Raw genomic sequence first — 22,121 nt, 5'->3', positions numbered from 1 at the left:
CAGAGTGGTCCAGCTAACATCAACCCCAATCATTTAGGATGTACCCAGAGTGGTCCAGCTAACATCAACCCCAATCTTTTCCTCTCATTTAGGATGTCCCCAGAGTGGCTCCAGCTAACATCAACCCCAATCATTTAGGATGTACCCAGAGTGGTCCAGCTAACATCAACCCCAATCATTTAGGATGTCCCCAGAGTGGTCCAGCTAACATCAACCACAATCATTTAGGATGTACCCAGAGTGCTCCAACTAACATCAACCCCAATCATTTAGGATGTACCCAGAGTGGTCCAGCTAACATCAACCCCAATCATTTAGGATGTACCCAGAGTGGCTCCAGCTAACATCAACCCCAATCATTTAGGATGTCCCCAGAGTGGCTTCAGCTAACATCAACCCCAATCATTTAGGATGTACCCAGAGTGGTCCAGCTAACATCAACCCCAATCATTTAGGATGTACCCAGAGTGGTCCAGCTAACATCAACCCCAATCATTTAGGATGTACCCAGAGTGGCTCCAGCTAACATCAACCCCAATCATTTAGGATGTACCCAGAGTGGCTCCAGCTAACATCAACCCCAATCATTTAGGATGTACCCAGAGTGGCTCCAGCTAACATCAACCCCAATCATTTAGGATGTACCCAGAGTGGCTTCAGCTAACATCAACCCCAATCATTTAGGATGTCCCCAGAGTGGCTTCAGCTAACATCAACCCCAATCATTTAGGATGTACCCAGAGTGGCTCCAGCTAACATCAACCCCAATCATTTAGGACATACCCAGAGTGGCTCCAGCTAACATCAACCCCAATAATTTAGGATGTACCCAGAGTGGCTCCAGCTAACATCAACCCCAATCATTTAGGATGTCCCCAGAGTGGCTCCAGCTAACATCAACCCTAATCATTTAGGATGTACCCAGAGTGGCTCCAGCTAACATCAACCCCAATCATTTAGGATGTACCCAGAGTGGCTCCAGCTAACATCAACCCCAATCATTTAGGATGTCCCCAGAGTGGCTCCAGCTAACATCAACCCCAATCATTTAGGATGTACCCAGAGTGGCTTCAGCTAACATCAACCCCAATCATTTAGGATGTACCCAGAGTGGCTCCAGCTAACATCAACCCCAATCATTTAGGATGTACCCAGAGTGGTCCAGCTAACATCAACCCCAATCTTTTAGGATGTACCCAGAGTGGTCCAGCTAACATCAACCCCAATCATTTAGGATGTACCCAGAGTGGTCCAGCTAAGATCAACCCCAATCATTTAGGATGTACCCATAGTGGCTCCAGCTAACATCAACCCCAATCATTTAGGATGTACCCAGAGTGGCTCCAGCTAACATCAACCCCAATCATTTAGGATGTACCCAGAGTGGCTCCAGCTAACATCAACCCCAATCATTTAGGATGTACCCAGAGTGGTCCAGCTAACATCAACCCCAATCATTTAGGATGTCCCCAGAGTGGCTCCAGCTAACATCAACCCCAATCATTTAGGATGTACCCAGAGTGGCTTCAGCTAACATCAACCCCAATCATTTAGGATGTACCCAGAGTGGCTTCAGCTAACATCAACCTCAATCATTTAGGATGTACCCAGAGTGGCTCCAGCTAACATCAACCCCAATCATTTAGGATGTACCCAGAGTGGCTCCAGCTAACATCAACCCCAATCATTTAGGATGTACCCAGAGTGGCTCCAGCTAACATCAACCCCAATCTTTTAGGATGTACCCAGAGTGGCTCCAGCTAACATCAACCCCAATCATGTAGGATGTACCCAAAGTGGCTCCAGCTAACATCAACCCCAATCATTTAGGATGTACCCAAAGTGGCTCCAGCTAACATCAACCCCAATCATTTAGGATGTCCCCAGAGTGGTCCAGCTAACATCAACCCCAATCATTTAGGATGTCCCCAGAGTGGCTCCAGCTAACATCAACCCCAATCATTTAGGATGTACCCAGAGTGGCTTCAGCTAACATCAACCCCAATCATTTAGGATGTACCCAGAGTGGCTCCAGCTAACATCAACCCCAATCATATAGGATGTCCCCAGAGTGGCTTCAGCTAACATCAACCCCAATCATTTAGGATGTACCCATAGTGGTCCAGCTAACATCAACCCCAATCATTTAGGATGTACCCAGAGTGGTCCAGCTAACATCAACCCCAATCATTTAGGATGTACCCAGAGTGGTCCAGCTAACATCAACCCCAATCATTTAGGATGTACCCAGAGTGGCTCCAGCTAACATCAACCCCAATCATTTAGGATGTACCCAGAGTGGTCCAGCTAACATCAACCCCAATCATTTAGGATGTACCCAGAGTGGCTTCAGCTAACATCAACCCCAATCATTTAGGATGTACCCAGAGTGGTCCAGCTAACATCAACCCCAATCATTTAGGATGTCCCCAGAGTGGTCCAGCTAACATCAACCCCAATCATTTAGGATGTCCCCAGAGTGGTCCAGCTAACATCAACCCCAATCATTTAGGATGTACCCAGAGTGGTCCAGCTAACATCAACCCCAATCATTTAGGATGTCCCCAGAGTGGCTCCAGCTAACATCAACCCCAATCATTTAGGATGTACCCATAGTGGTCCAGCTAACATCAACCCCAATCATTTAGGATGTCCCCAGAGTGGCTTCAGCTAACATCAACCCCAATCATTTAGGATGTACCCAGAGTGGCTCCAGCTAACATCAACCCCATTCTTTTCCTCTCATTTAGGATGTACCCATAGTGGTCCAGCTAACATCAACCCCAATCATTTAGGATGTACCCAGAGTGGTCCAGCTAACATCAACCCCAATCTTTTAGGATGTACCCAGAGTGGTCCAGCTGACATCAACCCCAATCTTTTCCTCTCATTTAGGATGTACCCAGAGTGGCTCCAGCTAACATCAATCTCTTCTCTCATTCTTTCGTTCTCTCTCTTCTTCTATCATCAAAAAACACAACAGACAATCACAGTTAACAAGTAAGTACAGTGACATGCCAAAGCAAAGCGTACCCATTGGATGGTCTGGTCTGACAGCGCAGTTTACCATCCTGTCAATCAATCAATGAACCAATCGGAACCAGGTCCTCACCCTCCCTAACGTCCAAGGTGTGTTCTGCTCCATGTTCTTTTGTATCGGAGTGATTTTTTATTGAGTCGTGGTTAAAAAAGGAAAGTGATGATCATATGTCCATTAAAACAGAGTCCATTTTGTACTCTAAGTCTGTAGCTATGTGGATGAAGTCAATTTACTATCACTAACTAAAGTTGGTAAAGTTTACTGGATGACACAACTCAATCTTTTATCTGTCATTCACAAATCATTCATCATTTATAGTGTTTCCTGGTAAATTCAAAATAGAACACGTAGAATGGAACACGTGCATAAACTGTTTACAGCATTCTGTTAAAGCTACAGGGAAATGTTTAATAAATAACTCTTATGTGTAAGAGCTTGCATGTGAGATACAGAGAGATTGTGTATGAGCATAGATGTGAGGCGTGTAAACTATGGGAAAGTGGGCTCTATAAGGGTGTTGCGTTGTAGCCTGCGAAAACTTGATTTACAGTAACTGTTCTGCAGTTGACTAAGGCACCATACCCATTCTAACATAATCATTTACATCACCCCCCCTCACACTACCAGACCACTTCCTCATTTGTGCGCACCTTGATCTGCCAGCCAGCCAGACAAGCACTGCATTCACTTCTTATTTTCTCTTGTATTTCATCATTTCATCGCAATGTTTTTGTTGTATGTAGTCAAATCCCCCCAGTAGAAACTGTTTAGTTTGTGTGCTTGTTCCAAATCGTTGACACATACAGTACCCGTCGAAAGTTTGGACACACCTACTCATTCAAGTGTTTTTCTTTATTTTTTAAAACTATTTTCTACATTGTAGAATAATAGTGAAGACATCAACACTATGAAATAACACAATATGGAATCATGTAGTAACCAAAAAAAGTGTTAAACAAATCAAAATCTATTTTATAATTGAGATTCTTCAAAGTAGCCACCCTTTGCCTTGATGACAGCTTTGCACACTCTTGGCATTCTCTCAACCAGCTTCATGACGTAGTCACCTGGAATGCATTTCCAGTGCAGTCGCAAAAACCATCAAGCGCTATGATGAAACTGTCTCTCATGAGGACCGCGACAGGAAAGGAAGACCCAGAGTTACTTTTGCTGCAGAGGATAAGTTCTTTAGAGTTAACTGCACCTCAGATTGCAGCCCAAAGAAACCACTACTAAAGGACACCAATAATAAGAAGAGACTTGGTTGGGCCAAGAAACACAAGCAATGGACATTAGACCAGTGGAAATCTGTCCTTTGGTCTGATGAGTCCAAATGTGAGATTTTTGGTTCCAACTGCTGTGTCTTTGTGAGATGCAGAGTAGATGAACGGATGATCTCCGCATGTGTGGTTCCCACCATGAAGCATGGAGGTGTGATGGTGTGGGGGTGCTTTGCTGATGACACTGTGAATAATTTTTAATTCAAGGCACACTTAACCAGCATGGCTACCACAGCATTCTGCAGAAATACGCCATCCCATCTGGTTTGCGCTTACAGGGACAATCATTTGTTTTTCAACAGGACAATGACCCAACACACCTCCAGGCTATGTCAGGGCTATTTGACCAAAGAGTAATGGAATGCTCCATCAGATGACCTGGCCTTCACAGTCACCCGATTTCAACCCAATTGAGATGGTTTGGGATGAGTTGGAACGCAGGGTGAAAGAAAAGCAGCCAACAAGTGCTCAGCATATATGTGGGAACTCCTTTAAGACTGTTGGAAAAGCATTCCAAGTGAAGCTGGTTGAGAGAATGCCAAGAGCGTGCAAAGCTGTAATCAAGGCAAAGGGTGGATACTTTGAAGAATCTCAAATATAAAATATGTTTTGATTTGTTTAACACTTTTTTGGTTACTACATGATTCCATATGTGTTATTTTATAGTTTTGATGTCTTCACTATTATTCTACAATGTAGAAAATAGTTGTTTATTTTAACTTAAAAAAAACTTGAATGAGTAGTTGTGTCCAAACTTTTGACTGGTACTGTACATCAACTCCTGTCTTCATCGCTCTGATGGGGCAGCTTTTGGTTTTCTTTTTTTCCCCCTCATTGTCTTGATCTCTTGTTTTTTTTTTAATGACACAAAACCACTCCTCCGTTCTCTCTCCCTCTATCTTTCCGCTCGTCTAATGGCAGGCCTCCTCCTTCAGTTCTTTTTTCTTCCTCACCTCTAATGCGTGTTCTTCCTGAAAAACAACAAAAACAACAACAATATTTACATTCAGGAATCTATTAGCATTAATGATCCAGATGTAAAAAGATTCAACTTGAAAACATTCATATTGCTCAAGGGAGGTACTCAACAAGGGAATTATAAGACAAAAAACCTAAGACAAGGGAGAAATACAAATATATAATACTTAATGTATTATTCATCAAGACTGTAGAAGTTTGTAGTTGAGAGAGAGAGGGAGAGAGAGGGACAGAGTGTGTGAGAGAGAGAGGGAGAGAGAGGGACAGAGTGTGTGAGAGAGAGAGGGAGAGAGAGGGACAGTGTGGGTGAGAGAGAGGGAGAGAGAGGGACAGTGTGTGTGAGAGAGAGGGACAGAGTGTGTGAGAGAGAGAGGGAGAGAGAGGGACAGTGTGTGTGAGAGAGAGGGAGAGAGAGGGACAGTGTGTGAGAGAGAGAGTGTGTGAGAGAGAGGGAGAGAGAGGGACAGTGTGTGTGTGAGAGAGAGGGACAGTGTGTGTGTGAGAGAGGGAGAGAGAGGGACAGAGTGTGTGAGAGAGAGAGGGAGAGAGAGGGACAGTGTGGGTGAGAGAGAGGGAGAGAGAGGGACAGTGTGTGTGTGAGAGAGAGGGAGAGAGAGGGACAGAGTGTGTGAGAGAGAGGGAAAGAGAGGGACTGTTGCCACGAGAAAAGGGCAACCAGTGAAGAACACACACCATTGTAAACAACCCATATTTATGCTTATTTATTTTATCCTGTGTCCTTTAACCATTTGTACATTGTTAAAACACTGTATATATATATAATATGACATTTGTAATGTCTTTACTGTTTTGAAACCTCTGTATGTGTAATGTTTACTGTTAATTTTTGTTGTTTTTCACTTTATATATTCACTTTGTATGTTGTCTACCTCACTTGCTTTGGCAATGTTAACACATGTTTCCCATGCCAATAAAGCCCTTGAATTGAATTGAATTGAATTGACAGTGTGTGGGAGAGAGAGTGTGTGAGAGAGAGGGAGAGAGAGGGACAGAGTGTGTGTGAGAGAGAGAGAGAGAGAGAGAGAGACAGACAAATCAAATCAAATCAAATTTTATTTGTCACATACACATGGTTAGCAGATGTTAATGCGAGTGTAGCGAAATGCTTGTGCTTCTAGTTCCGACAATGCAGTAATAACCAACAAGTAATCTAACTAACAATTCCATAACTACTGTCTTATACACAGTGTAAGGGGATAAAGAATATGTACATAAGGATATATGAATGAGTGATGGTACAGAGCAGCATAGGCAAGATACAGTAGATGGTATCGAGTACAGTATATACATATGAGATGAGTATGTAAACAAAGTGGCATAATTAAAGTGGCTAGTGATACATGTATTACATAAGGATGCAGTCGATGATATAGAGTACAGTATATACATATGCATATGAGATGAATAAGTAACATTATATAAGGTAGCATTGTTTAAAGTGGCTAGTGATATATTTACATCATTTCCCATCAATTCCCATTATTAAAGTGGCTGGAGTTGAGTCAGTGTCAGTGTCAGTGTGTTGGCAGCAGCCACTCAATGTTAGTGGTGGCTGTTTAACAGTCTGATGGCCTTGAGATAGAAGCTGTTTTTCAGTCTCTCGGTACCAGCTTTGATGCACCTGTACTGACCTCGCCTTCTGGATGATAGCGGGGTGAACAGGCAGTGGCTCGGGTGGTTGATGTCCTTGATGATCTTTATGACCTTCCTGTAACATCGGGTGGTGTAGGTGTCCTGGAGGGCAGGTAGTTTGCCCCCGGTGATGCGTTGTGCAGACCTCACTACCCTCTGGAGAACCTTACGGTTGAGGGCGGAGCAGTTGCCGTACCAGGCGGTGATACAGCCCGCCAGGATGCTCTCGATTGTGCATCTGTAGAAGTTTGTGAGTGCTTTTGGTGACAAGCCAAATTTCTTCAGCCTCCTGAGGTTGAAGAGGCGCTGCTGCGCCTTCTTCACGATGCTGTCTGTGTGAGTGGACCAATTCAGTTTGTCTGTGATGTGTATGCCGAGGAACTTAAAACTTGCTACCCTCTCCACTACTGTTCCATCGATGTGGATAGGGGGGTGTTCCCTCTGCTGTTTCCTGAAGTCCACAATCATCTCCTTAGTTTTGTTGACGTTGAGTGTGAGGTTATTTACCTGACACCACACTCCGAGGGCCCTCACCTCCTCCCTGTAGGCCGTCTCGTCGTTGTTGGTAATCAAGCCTACCACTGTTGTGTCGTCCGCAAACTTGATGATTGAGTTGGAGGCGTGCGTGGCCACGCAGTCGTGGGTGAACAGGGAGTACAGGAGAGGGCTCAGAACGCACCCTTGTGGGGCCCCAGTGTTGAGGATCAGCGGGGAGGAGATGTTGTTGCCTACCCTCACCACCTGTGGGCGGCCCGTCAGGAAGTCCAGTACCCAGTTGCACAGGGCGGGGTCGGGACCCAGGGTCTCAAGCTTGATGACGAGCTTGGAGGGTACTATGGTGTTGAATGCCGAGCTGTAGTCGATGAACAGCATTCTCACATAGGTATTCCTCTTGTCCAGATGGGTTAGGGCAGTGTGCAGTGTGGTTGAGATTGCATCGTCTGTGGACCTATTTGGGCGGTAAGCAAATTGGAGTGGGTCTAGGGTGTCAGGTAGCGTGGAGGTGATATGGTCCTTGACTAGTCTCTCAAAGCACTTCATGATGACGGAAGTGAGTGCTACGGGGCGGTAGACAGACAGACACAGAGAGAATGAGTGACTAGAGAAAAAGACTAGAGAGAGCGGGACAGTGTGTGTGTGTGTGAGAGAGAGAGAGAGAGAGAAAGGGGAGAGAGCGAGAGAGTGTGTGAGAGAGCGAGAAAGAGAGACAGACAGACACAGAGAGAATGAGGGACTAGAGTGAAAGACTAGAAAGAGTGGGACAGTGTGTGTGTGTGTGAGAGAGAGAGAGAGAGAGAGAGAGAGAGAGAGAGAGGGGAGAGAGCGAGAGAGTGTGTGAGAGAGCGAGAAAGCCAGACAGACCGACACAGAGACTATGAGGGACTCGAGAAAGACAGAGAGACAATCAAGAGAACGAAAGGAGAGCCAGATAGTAGCAAAACATTGCTTCTCCTGAGAGAGAGAGACTCACAGACTGAAGAGAGAATATAGAGAAAGAGAGAGATCACAGGTAAACATTACCATCTCCAGAGAGAGAGAGAGAGAGAGAGAGAGAGAGAGACTCACATACTGAAGAGAGAATAGAGAGAAAGAGAGAGATCACAGCTAAACATTACCTTCTCCTGAGAGAGAGAGAGAGAGAGAGAGAGAGAGAGAGAGAGAGAGAGAGAGAGAGAGACAGACCCACAGACTGAAGAGAGAATAGAGAGAAAGAGAGAGATCACAGCTAAACATTACCTTCTCCTGAGAGAGAGAGAGAGACAGACTCACAGACTGAAGAGAGAATAGAGAAAAAGAGAGAGATCACAACTAAACATTACCTCTCCTGAGAGAGAGAGAGAGAGAGAGAGAGAGAGAGAGAGAGAGAGAGAGAGAGAGAGAGAGACAGACAGACTCACAGACTGAAGAGAGAATAGAGAGAAAGAGAGAGATCACAGCTAAACATTACCTTCTCCTGAGAGAGAGAGACAGACCCACAGACTGGAGAATAGAGAGAAAGAGAGAGATCACAGCTAAACAATACCTTCTCCTGAGAGAGAGAGAGAGACAGACCCACTGACTGAAGAGAGAATAGAGAGAAAGAGAGAGATCACAGCTAAACATTACCTTCTCCTGAGAGAGAGAGAGAGAGAGAGAGAGAGAGACAGACTCACAGACTGAAGAGAGAATAGAGAGAAAGAGAGAGATCACAGCTAAACATTACCTTCTCCTGAGAGAGAGAGAGAGACAGACTCACAGACTGAAGATAGAATAGAGAGAATAGAGAGAGATCACAGCTAAACATTACCTTCTCCTGCAGTCGTTCCAACATGGCCGCCAGCAGAGCCTCTCTGTTCTTCTTGTTGGCCTCCATTTTGTGCTCCAGCTTCTCCTTGACGTTCTTGATGAAGTTGTTGTTGTCCTCAAAGGCCTTCTGGATCACCTCTCTCTCATGCTCTCTCTTCTCTGCCAGGTGCTTCAGCAGCTCAGCCTCCTGGCACTAAAGGGCGGTGTGAGGGTATCAGGAGCAGGATACAGACAGACATGGATTATGGCGAGTATGTTTGTGCACACGTACTGTATATGCATGCTTGTGTGTGTGTGTGTGTGTGTGTGTCTGTGTGTCGGTGTATATGTGTGCATTCCATATTTTTGTGAAAGTGAGCGTGTGTGTGTATACTGGTCTGCTTGTGAATGTGTGTGTGTATACTGGTATGCTTGTGAATGTGTGTGTGTGTGTATGCGTTTATATGTGTGTGTTTGTTTCTCCTCTCCTCCCTGTCCTCCTCACCTTCCTCCTCTCCTCTGCAGCCTCTAGTTTATTCTGGATCTCCTCCATGGAGAGTTCCCTGCGTTGGGGCATGGTAACGTTGAGCTCTGGGACGCCATCGAACGACGGAGGCTTCAGGATGACCTCGAAGGCCTGGCCCGACGCACGCTTGTTCAACTCTATCACCTCTACATCCTTTATCACACACCAGCCCAGATCCACCACATCTGCCAAAGCTAGTACCTTTTTCCTCACCTCTTCTGCATGTTTGTCCTGCCACACAGGAGAAACAACAACAGCAATATTTACATTCAGGAATCTACTGGCATGAATAATATCCAGACGTAAAAACTGCATGAAACCAAAAAAAAAATCCTAATATAAACAAAAGTATCTAGACATCCCTTCAAATGAGTGGATTCGGGTAACAGGTGGTAACAGTTGGTAACAGGTGCTTAAAATCGAGCACCCAGCCGTGCAATCTCCATAGACAAACATTGGCAGTAAAATGGCCTTGAAGAGCTCAGTGACTTTCAACGTGGCACCGTCATAGAATGCCACCTTTCCAACAAGTCAGTTAATCAAGTTTTTGCCCTATTAGAGCCGGTCGACTGTAGTGCCGTTATTGGGAATTGGAAACGTCTAGGAGCAACAACGGCTCAGCCGCGATGTGGTAGACCACACAAGCTCACAGAACGGGACGCTGCGTGTAAAACTCATCTGTCCTCCGTTGCAACACTTACGACCAAGATCCAAACTGCCTCCGGAAGCAACGTCAGCACAATAACTGTTCGTCGGGAGCTTCATTAAATGGGTTTCCATGGCGAAGCCTAAGATCACCATGCGCAATGACAAGCGTTAGCTGGAGTGATGAATCACGCTTCATCATCTGGCAGTCCAACTGACAAATCTGGGTTTGGCGGATGCCAGGAGAACACTACCTGCCCGTATGCATAGTGCCAACTGTAAAGTTTGGTGGAGGAGGAATAATGGTCTGGGGCTGTTTTTCATGGTTCAGGCTAAGCCCCTTAGTTCCAGTGAAGGGAAATCTTAACACTACAGCATACAATGATATTCTAGACAGTTCTGTGCTTCCAACATTTTTATGCCTTTATTTAACTAGGCAAGTCAGTTAAGAACAAATTCTTATTTTAAATGATGGCCAGTTAACAGTTAACGGCCTTGTTCAGGGGCAGAATGACAGATTTTTTTTACCTTGTCAGCTTGAGGATTCAATCTTGCAACCTTTCGATTACTAGTCCAACTCTCTAATCACTAGGCTACCTGCCACCCCTCCACTCTAACCACTAGGCTACCTGCCACCCCTCCACTCTAACCACTAGGCTACCTGCCACCCCTCCACTCTAACCACTAGGCTACCTGCCACCCCTCCACTCTAACCAATAGGCTACCTGCCACCCCTCCACTCTAATCACTAGGCTACCTGCCACCCCTCCACTCTAACCACTAGGCTACCTGCCACCCCTCCACTCTAACCACTAGGCTACCTGCCACCCCAGGTTGTGGCAACCGTTTGGGGGAGGCCCTTTTCTGTTTCAGCATGACAATGCCCTTGTGCACAAAGCGAGGTCTAAACAGAAATGGTTTGTCAAGATTGGTGTGAAAGAGCTTGATTGGCCTGATTAGAGCCCTGACCTCAACCCCATCGAACACCTTTGGGATAAATTGGAACACCGACTGAGAGCCCAACCTCACTAATGCTCCTGGGACTGAATGGAAACAAGTCCCCAGAGGAATGTTCCACCATCTAGTGGAAAGCCTTTCCCAGAAGAATGGAGGCCTGTTATAGCAGCAAAGGGGGGAGCAACTCCATATTAATGCCCATGATTTTGGAATGAGATGTTCGACAAGCAGGTGTCCACATACTTTTTTGTCATAAGGTGTCTATAAAATATTTGTAAAAAAATGAGATTTGAGATCTTAGTGGAGAGGATTTTAGATTCGATTTTGTTATGATATGATGTGTTATGGTGAAAATAAAATACAAAATGTAAAAATGATACATTCTAGATATAGTATAGTAACATTTAAAAAAAAAGTGTATTTGTCACGTACACAGATGAGCAGATGATAAAGCACGTGCAGCTTTTGTTTGCAGCAGTGAAATACACTGAGAGCACAGTAGAATAAGAAAAATAAAATAAGAAAAAAAAAAGAGATTAAGAAATATAAGGGTCCAGGATGTAAATACCTGATGTGTAAAGGCAGTATGGACAGTAGATACGTAGGAAAAGGTATGTTATGTAAGATGAGCTATGTCCAGAATACAGTATGCCCAGCAATAGTTATATAGGATGAGCTATGTCCAGAATACAGTATGCCCAGCAATAGTTATATACGATGAGCTATGTCCAGAATACAGTATGCCCAGCAATAGTTATATAGGATGAACTATGTCCAGAATACAGTATGCCCAGCAATAGTTATATACGATGAGCTATGTCCAGAATACAGTATGCCAAGCAATAGTTATATACGATGAGCTGTGTCCAGAATGCAGTATGCCCAGCAATAGTTATATAGGATGAGATATGTCCAGAATACAGTATGCCCAGCAATAGTTATATACGATGAGCTATGTCCAGAATACAGTATGCCCAGCAATAGTTATATAGGATGAGATATGTCCAGAATACAGTATGCCCAGCAATAGTTATATACGATGAGCTATGTCCAGAATACAGTATGCCCAGTAATAGTTATATAGGATGAGATATGTCCAGAATACAGTATGCCCAGCAATAGTTATATAGGATTAGCTATGTCCAGAATAGAGTATGCCCAGCAATAGTTATATACGATGAGCTATGTCCAGAATACAGTATGCCCAGCAATAGTTATATAGGATGAGCTATGTCCAGAATACAGTATGCCCAGAAATAGTTATATAGGATGAGATATGTCCAGAATACAGTATGCCCAGCAATAGTTATATAGGATGAGCTATGTCCAGAATACAGTATGCCCAGTAATAGTTATATAGGATGAGCTATGTCCAGAATACAGTATGCCCAGCAATAGTTATATAGGATGAGCTATGTCCAGAATACAGTATGCCCAGCAATAGTTATATAGGATGAGCTATGTCCAGAATACAGTATGCCCAGCAATAGTTATATAGGATGAGCTATGTCCAGAATACAGTATGCCCAGCAATAGTTATATAGGATGAGCTATGTCCAGAATACAGTATGCCCAGCAATAGTTATATAGGATGAGATATGTCCAGAATACAGTATGCCCAGCAATAGTTATATACGATGAGCTATGTCCAGAATACAGTATGCCCAGCAATAGTTATATAGGATGAGATATGTCCAGAATACAGTATGCCCAGCAATAGTTATATACGATGAGCTATGTCCAGAATACAGTATGCCCAGTAATAGTTATATAGGATGAGATATGTCCAGAATACAGTATGCCCAGCAATAGTTATATAGGATTAGCTATGTCCAGAATAGAGTATGCCCAGCAATAGTTATATACGATGAGCTATGTCCAGAATACAGTATGCCCAGCAATAGTTATATAGGATGAGCTATGTCCAGAATACAGTATGCCCAGAAATAGTTATATAGGATGAGATATGTCCAGAATACAGTATGCCCAGCAATAGTTATATAGGATGAGCTATGTCCAGAATACAGTATGCCCAGTAATAGTTATATAGGATGAGCTATGTCCAGAATACAGTATGCCCAGCAATAGTTATATAGGATGAGCTATGTCCAGAATACAGTATGCCCAGCAATAGTTATATAGGATGAGCTATGTCCAGAATACAGTATGCCCAGCAATAGTTATATAGGATGAGCTATGTCCAGAATACAGTATGCCCAGCAATAGTTATATAGGATGAGCTATGTCCAGAATACAGTATGCCCAGCAATAGTTATATAGGATGAGCTATGTCCAGAATACAGTATGCCCAGCAATAGTTATATAGGATGAGCTATGTCTAGAATACAGTATGCCCAGCAATAGTGATATAGGATGAGCTATGTCCAGAATACAGTATGCCCAGCAATAGTTATATAGGATGAGCTATGCCCAGAATACAGTATGCCCAGCAATAGTTACATACAATGAGCTATGTCCAGAATACAGTATGCCCAGCAATAGTTCTATAGGATGAGCTGTGTCCAGAATACAGTATGCCCAGCAATAGTTATATAGGATGAGCTATGTCTAGATTACAGTATGCCCAGCAATAGTTATATAGGATGAGCTATGTCCAGAATACAGTATGCCCAGCAGTAGTTATAAAGGATGAGCTATGTCTGGAATACAGTATGCCCAGCAATCGTTATATAGGATGAGCTATGTCCAGAATACAGTATGCCCAGCAATAGTTATATAGGATGAGCTATGTCCAGAATACAGTATGCCCAGCAATAGTTATATAGGATGAGCTATGTCCAGAATACAGTATGCCCAGCAGTAGTTATATAGGATGAGCTATGTCCAGAATACAGTATGCCCAGCAGTAGTTATATAGGATGAGCTATGTCCAGAATACAGTATGCCCAGCAATAGTTATATAGGATGAGCTATGTCCAGAATACAGTATGCCCAGCAATAGTTATATAGGATGAGCTATGTCCAGAATACAGTATGCCCAGCAGGAGTTATATAGGATGAGCTATGTCCAGAATACAGTATGCCCAGCAGTAGTTATATAGGATGAGCTATGTCCAGAATACAGTATGCCCAGCAGTAGTTATATAGGATGAGCTATGTCCAGAATACAGTATGCCCAGCAATAGTTATATAGGATGAGCTATGTCCAGAATACAGTATGCCCAGCAATAGTTATATAGGATGAGCTATGTCCAGAATACAGTATGTACAAGCAGTAGTTATATAGGATGAGCTATGTCCAGAATACAGTATGCCCAGCAATAGTTGTATAGGATGAGCTATGTCTGGAATACAGTATGTACAAGCAGTAGTTGTATAGGATGAGCTATGTCCAGAATACAGTATGTACATATAAAGTGGGTAATCAATGAGTTAACTTTTTCAGAGATCAAATCTTATCTGTTCCTAACTACTTAAACGATTTCAGAACAATAAACATTATGTAAACATTATTAAGTGACCACTCTTCCATGACATAGGGCAGCAGTCTCTAATGTGCAGATTTGCGTCCCGCGTGGTAGTCGACTAGTGACCAGTGTTCAATGACTCTATGTACATGGGTCATGGCTTTCTCATGATGGTAAAGACTACACCTTTGAATCTCCGGAGGAGGCTATGGCTCACATTCAACACCACGTCAAGAAGTCTTGAACTTGATCATAGATCAGCAACTGTTGCTTGCGAAATGTGGATAGTAAGTAGTTTAGTTATAACGTATCCCCAATTTAGATTTTAGGGATTTCAACTGTACAATATCCCCAGTTCTTGACAAGTCCTCACGATAAACAACAGGCCTATCTAAATGTGCCCTACTTATTCAATCCTTTCTTCAGAAATATGCTACAGTATAAGTGAGGCCTGGCGCTTCCTAAACCCTACAGACAGTATTCCTTTTTTTCTCATGTTCATCAAACATACTCCCGCATTGATTACTTATTTTTGGAATAAAAACTTAACCTTCGGAGGTGTACTTACGAGAGTATTGTTATTTCTGACCATTCACCATTAGTGCTTGAACTAGAGTTTCCCCAGCGACCTCCTATGTGTTATCAATGGCGTCTTAACCCCATTTTACTCTCAGATAAGGAGTTTGTACATTTTATTTATTTTGAAATCCCCTTATTCCTAGAAATTAATTAAACGCCAGGTATGTCCTGCTCTACCATATGGGAATCTCTCAAATTATTTCTTATACAACCGAAAAAACAAAGCTCGCTCTCAGCGGCTTCAAGACCTGCGAGAAGCCATAGCTACTTTGGATGAGAAGTGTGCTACGGATCCTTCCTCTGATCTACATAAAGAGCGCCAACTACTCCAATCTGAATTTGATGAGCTCGGTACAGAGTGTATGAACAATGCGACAAGGTCAGTAAACTCCTTGCACATCAGATCCGTAAATCTGAGGCCTCACGTTTAATCTCACAAATAAGGACCTTGTCTGGTGCTACCACAGTTATACATAAAGAGATCAATGATCAATTCAAAGAATTTTACTCTGTGCTATACACCTCTGAATCTCCTCAAGACCCTTTGCTGATTGATTAATTCTTTAATGGTCTGAATATGCCTTCAATTGATACAGACTCCCATGACCGTTTAGAAGAAGAATTTACACCTGAGGAGATTGCAACAGCAGTGTCCGCAATGGAAAGCGATAAATCACCGGGTCTGGACGGCTTTCCAATTTTACAGGACGTTTTCTAGTCTGCTTTGCCCGTTATTGTCTTGATTATTTGTAGAGTGCCTTAATACATCAAAACTACCACCTAGTCTTTATCAGGCTTCAATTTCATTACTGTTAAAGAAAAACAAAGACCTCCTGGAATGTGGATCCTATCCCCCAACCTCACTTTTAAACTGTGATTATAAAATCCGAGCCAATCTTTTAGCCATCCGTATGGAAGACTCGCTACACTAGGTAATACACTCGGACCAGACTGGCTATATGAGAAATAGGCATTTTCAATATTAGACACCTTATGAATATACTGTACTCCCCAGCGTCGGGGGACCTGGAGGGGGTGGTCTTGTTCGATGCGGAAAAAGCTTTTGACAGCGTTGAGTGGGACTACTTAACAGCTGCCCATTATAGATTTGGCTTTGGTCCCAAATTCATTGCGTGAATAAAGATTCTTTATTTTTCTTCCATGGTACGGTACGGACTAACAACTTGTCCTCTGTCTATTTTCCCTCGCACTGTGGATCTAGACAGGGTTGTCCACTCTCCCCCTTGTTGTTTGCTTTGGAAATTTAGCCCCTCGCCGTCTCACTGCACTCTAATGATGCCTTTCAAGGTATAATCAGGACGGGCTTAGAGCAGAAAGTCTCACTATATGCTGATGACCTCCTTTTGTTTATATCCAACCCTGATACCTCCTTACCACGTACCTTATCTGTTCTTAAAAGTTTGGATCAATCTCAGGGTACAAGCTGAATCTAGGCAAGAGTGAGCTTTTTCCTGTAAATAAGGCTGCTTTAAAGTGCTCTTTTACAAGCTTTCAGTTTAGGATTGTCCGGGATCAATGGACCTACTCACTGTCACAGTCAAACTCTGGACCTAGTTTTGTCCCATGGAATAAATGTTGTGGATCTTAATGTTTTTCCTCATAATCCTGGACTATCGGACCACCATTTTATTACGTTTGCAATTGCAATAAATAATCTGCTCAGACCCCAACCAAGGAACATCAAAAGTCATGCTATAAATTCACAGACAACACAAAGATTCCTTGATGTCCTTCCAGATTCCCTCTGCTTACCCAAGGACGCCAGAGGACAAAAATCAGTTAACCACCTAACTGAGGAACTCAATTTAACTATGCGCAATACTCTAGATGCAGTTGCATCCCTAAAAACTAAAAACATTTTTCATAAGAAACTAGCTCCCTGGTATACAGAAAATACCCGAGCTCTGAAGCAAGCTTCCAGAAAATTGGAACGGAAATGGCGCCACACCAAACTGGAAGTCTTCCGACTAGCTTGGAAAGACAGTACCGTGCAGTATCGAAGAGCCCTTACTGCTGCTCGATCATCCTATTTTTCTAACTTAATTGAGGAAAATAAGAACAATCCGAAATTCCTTTTTGATTCGGTCGCAAAGCTAAATAAAAAGCAGCATTCCCCAAGATAGGATGGCTTTCACTTCAGCAGAAATAAATTCATGAACTTCTTTGAGGAAAAGATCATGATTATTAGAAAGCAAATTATGGACTCCTCTTTAAATCTGCGTATTCCTTCAAAGCTCAGTTGTCCTGAGTCTGCACAACTCTGCCAGGACCTAGGATCAAGAGAGACACTCAAGTGTTTTAGTACTATATCTCTTGACACAATGATGAAAATAATCATGGCCTCTAAACCTTCAAGCTGCATACTGGACCCTATTCCAACTAAACTACTGAAAGAGCTGCTTCCTGTGCTTGGCCCTCCTATGTTGAACATAATAAATGGCTCTCTATCCACCGGATGTGTACCAAACTCACTAAAAGTGGCAGTAATAAAGCCAAACCTTGACCCAGAAAATATAAAAAACTATCGGCCTATATCAAATCTTCCATTCCTCTCAAAAATGTTAGAAAAGGCTGTTGTGCAGGAACTCACTGCCTTCCTGAAGACAAACAATGTATACGAAATGCTTCAGTCTGGTTTTAGACCCCATCATAGCACTTAGACTGCACTTGTGAAGGTGGTAAATGACCTTTTAATGGCATCAAACCGAGGCTCTGCATCTGTTCTCGTGCTCCTAGACCTTAGTGGTGCTTTTGATACCATCGATCACCACATTCTTTTGGAGAGATTGGAAACCCTAATTGATCTACACAGACAAGTTCTGGCCTGGTTTAGATCTTATCTGTCGGAAAGATATCAGTTTGTCTCTGTGAATGGTTTGTAATCTGATAAATCAACTGTAAATGTCGGTGTTCCTCAAGGTTCCGTTTTAAGACCACTATTGTTTTCACTATATATTTTACCTCTTGGGGATGTCATTCGAAAACATAATGTTAACTTTCACTGCTATATGGATGACACACAGCTGTACATTTCAATGAAACATGGTGAAGCCCCAAAATTGCCCTCGCTAGAAGCATGTGTTTCAGACATAAGGAAGTGGATGGCTGCAAACTTTCTACTTTTAAACTCGGACAAAACAGAGATGCTTGTTCTAGTTCCCAAGAAACAAAGAGATCTTCTGTTGAATCTGACAATTAATCTTAATGGCTGTACAGTCGTCTCAAATAAAACTGTGAAGGACCTCGGTGTTACTCTGGACCCTGATCTCTCTTTTGAAGAACATATCAAGACTGTTTCAAGGACAGCTTTTTTCCAACTACGTAACATTGCAAAAATCAGAAACTTTCTGTCCAAAAATGATGCAGAAAAATGTATCCATGCTTTTGTCACTTCTAGGTTAGACTACTGCAATGCTCTACTTTCCGGCTACCCGGATACAGCACTAAATAAACTTCAGTTAGTGCTAAATACGGCTGCAAGAATCCTGACTAGAACCAAAAAATTGGATCATATTACTCCAGTGCTAGCCTCCCTACACTGGCTTTCTGTCAAGGCAGAAAGGCCGGTTCCCCTCTTTCCACTGGGATTCTCTGCCTCTAACCCTATTACAGGGGCTGAGTCACTGGCTTACTAGGGCTCTTTCATACCGTCCCTAGGAGGGGTGCGTCACTTAAGTGGGTTGAGCCACTGATGTGATCTTCCTGTCTGGGTTGGCGCCCCCCCTTGGGTTGTGCCGTGGCGGTGATCTTTGTGGGCTATACTCGGCCTTGTCTCAGGATGGTAAGTTGGTGGTTGAAGATATCCCTCTAGTGGTGTGGGGGCTGTGCTTTGGCAAAGTGGGTGGGGTTATATCCTTCCTGTTTGGCCCTGTCCGGGGGTGTCATCGGATGGGGCCACAGTGTCTCCTGACCCCTCCTGTCTCAGCCTCCAGTATTTATGCTGCAGTAGTTTATGTGTCGGGGGGCTAGGGTCAGTTTGTTATATCTGGAGTACTTCTCCTGTCCTATCCGGTGTCCTGTGTGAATTTACAGTGCCTTGCGAAAGTATTCGGCCCCCTTGAACTTTGCGACCTTTTGCCACATTTCAGGCTTCAAACATAAAGATATAAAACTGTATTTTTTTGTGAAGAATCAACAACAAGTGGGACACAATCATGAAGTGGAACAACATTTATTGGATATTTCAAACTTTTTTAACAAATCAAAAACTGAAAAATTGGGCGTGCAAAATTATTCAGCCCCTTTACTTTCAGTGCAGCAAACTCTCTCCAGAAGTTCAGTGAGGATCTCTGAATGATCCAATGTTGACCTAAATGACTAATGATGATAAATACAATCCACCTGTGTGTAATCAAGTCTCCGTATAAATGCACCTGCACTGTGATAGTCTCAGAGGTCCGTTAAAAGCCCAGAGAGCATCATGAAGAACAAGGAACACACCAGGCAGGTCCGAGATACTGTTGTGAAGAAGTTTAAAGCCGGATTTGGATACAAAAAGATTTCCCAAGCTTTAAACATCCCAAGGAGCACTGTGCAAGTGATAATATTGAAATGGAAGGAGTATCAGACCACTGCAAATCTACCAAGACCTGGCCGTCCCTCTAAACTTTCAGCTCATACAAGGAGAAGACTGATCAGAGATGCAGCCAAGAGGCCCATGATCACTCTGGATGAACTGCAGAGATCTACAGCTGAGGTGGGAGACTCTGTCCATAGGACAACAATCAGTCGTATATTGCACAAATCTGGCCTTTATGGAAGAGTGGCAAGAAGAAAGCCATTTCTTAAAGATATCCATAAAAAGTGTCATTTAAAGTTTGCCACAAGCCACCTGGGAGACACACCAAACATGTGGAAGAAGGTGCTCTGGTCAGATGAAACCAAACTTTTTGGCATAAAACCAAAATTGAACTTTTTGGCGTAAAAGCAACACAGCTGAACACACCATCCCCACTGTCAAACATGGTGGTGGCAGCATCATGGTTTGGGCCTGCTTTTCTTCAGCAGGGACAGGGAAGATGGTTAAAATTGATGGGAAGATGGATGGAGCCAAATACAGGACCATTCTGGAAGAAAACCTGATGGAGTCTGCAAAAGACCTGAGACTGGGACGGAGATTTGTCTTCCAACAAGACAATGATCCAAAACATAAAGCAAAATCTACAATGGAATGGTTCAAAAATAAACATATCCAGGTGTTAGAATGGCCAAGTCAAAGTCCAGACCTGAATCCAATCGAGAATCTGTGGAAATAACTGAAAACTGCTGTTCACAAATGCTCTCCATCCAACCTCACTGAGCTCGAGCTGTTTTGCAAGGAGGAATGGGAAAAAATGTCAGTCTCTCGATGTGCAAAACTGATAGAGACATACCCCAAGTGACTTACAGCTGTAATCGCAGCAAAAGGTGGCGCTACAAAGTATTAACTTAAGGGGGCTGAATAATTTTGCACGCCCAATTTTTCTGTTTTTGATTTGTTAAAAAAAGTTTGAAATATCCAATAAATGTCGTTCCACTTCATGATTGTGTCCCACTTGTTGTTGATTCTTCACAAAAAAATACAGTTTTATATCTTTATGTTTGAAGCCTGAAATGTGGAAAAAGGTCGCAAAGTTCAAGGGGGCCGAAAACTTTCGCAAGGCACTGTAAGTATGCTCTCTCTAATTCTCTCTTTCTTTCTCTCTTTCTTTCTCTCTCTCGAAGGACCTGAGCCCTAGGACCATGCCTCAGGACTACCTGACATGATGACTCCTTGCTGTCCCCAGTCCACGTGGCCTTGCTGCTGCTCCAGTTTCAACTGTTCTGCCTGTGATTATTATTATTTGACCATGCTGGTCATTTATGAACATTTGAACATCTTGGCCATGTTCTGTTATAATCTCCACCCGGCACAGCCAGAAGAGGACTGGCCACCCCACATGTGCTCTCTCTAATTCTCTCTTTCTCTCTTTCTTTCTCTCTCTCGGAGGACCTGAGCCCTAGGACCATGCCCCAGGACTTCCTGACATGATGACTCCTTGCTGTCCCCAGTCCACCTGGCCGTGCTGCTGCTCCAGTTTCAACTGTTCTGCCTTATTATAATTCGACCATGCTGGTCATTTATGAACATTTGAACATCTTGGCCATGTTCTGTTATAATCTCCACCCGGCACAGCCAGTAGAGGACTGGCCACCCCACATAGCCTGGTTCCTCTCTAGGTTTCTTCGTAGGTTTTGGCCTTTCTAGGGAGTTTTTCCTAGCAACCGTGCTTCTACACCTGCATTGCTTGCTGTTTGGGGTTTTAGGCTGGGTTTCTGTACAGCACATTGAGATATCAGCTGATGTACGAAGGGCTATATAAATACATTTGATTTGATTTGATCGCTTGCTGTTTGGGGTTTTAGGCTGGGTTTCTGTACAGCACTTTGACATATCAGCTGATGTACGAAGGGCTATATAAATACATTTGATTTGATTTGATCAATTCACCTACTTGGGAGTTAAAGTGACATGGAAATATTCCAATTTGTTTAAGGCATTGTTGCTCCAGCAGTTTGAAACAATCTCTAACTTTTTGGAAGTTTCTACCTCTTTATCTTATTGGAAGGATTAATGTCATTCAAATGAATGTGTTGCCCAAATGTTTATATTTATTTCAATGTTTACCCATTTTTATTCCAAAATCTTTTTTTTAATTAACTGGATCAAACATTCATGTATTTTATTTGGGATGGCAAGGTACCAAGGATTGGTATAAAACATTTACAGG

General features: G+C 43.1%; 1 protein-coding gene across 1 annotated transcript in view; it reads right to left on the bottom strand.

The window, feature by feature from the left end:
- Positions 1 to 2,959: 2,959 nt before the first annotated feature.
- LOC139407413 (stathmin-like 4) overlaps positions 2,960 to 22,121 on the bottom strand; it is a 33,733-nt gene continuing 14,571 nt past the window's right edge. The window contains exons 6-8 of the mRNA XM_071151175.1: positions 9,722 to 9,973; positions 9,239 to 9,430; positions 2,960 to 5,291 (exon numbers count right to left, since the gene is read on the bottom strand). Coding sequence (XP_071007276.1) covers positions 5,232 to 5,291; positions 9,239 to 9,430; positions 9,722 to 9,973 — 504 coding nt within the window. The 3' untranslated portion in view covers positions 2,960 to 5,231. The remainder of the gene's footprint in view (positions 5,292 to 9,238; positions 9,431 to 9,721; positions 9,974 to 22,121) is intronic.

The sequence above is a fragment of the Oncorhynchus clarkii genome, chromosome 4, assembly GCF_045791955.1.
Source record: "Oncorhynchus clarkii lewisi isolate Uvic-CL-2024 chromosome 4, UVic_Ocla_1.0, whole genome shotgun sequence".
Classification (NCBI taxonomy): Eukaryota; Metazoa; Chordata; class Actinopteri; order Salmoniformes; family Salmonidae; genus Oncorhynchus; species Oncorhynchus clarkii.
Note: the sequence above shows the minus strand (reverse complement) of the source record. Positions and strands in the feature narration are given on the sequence as shown.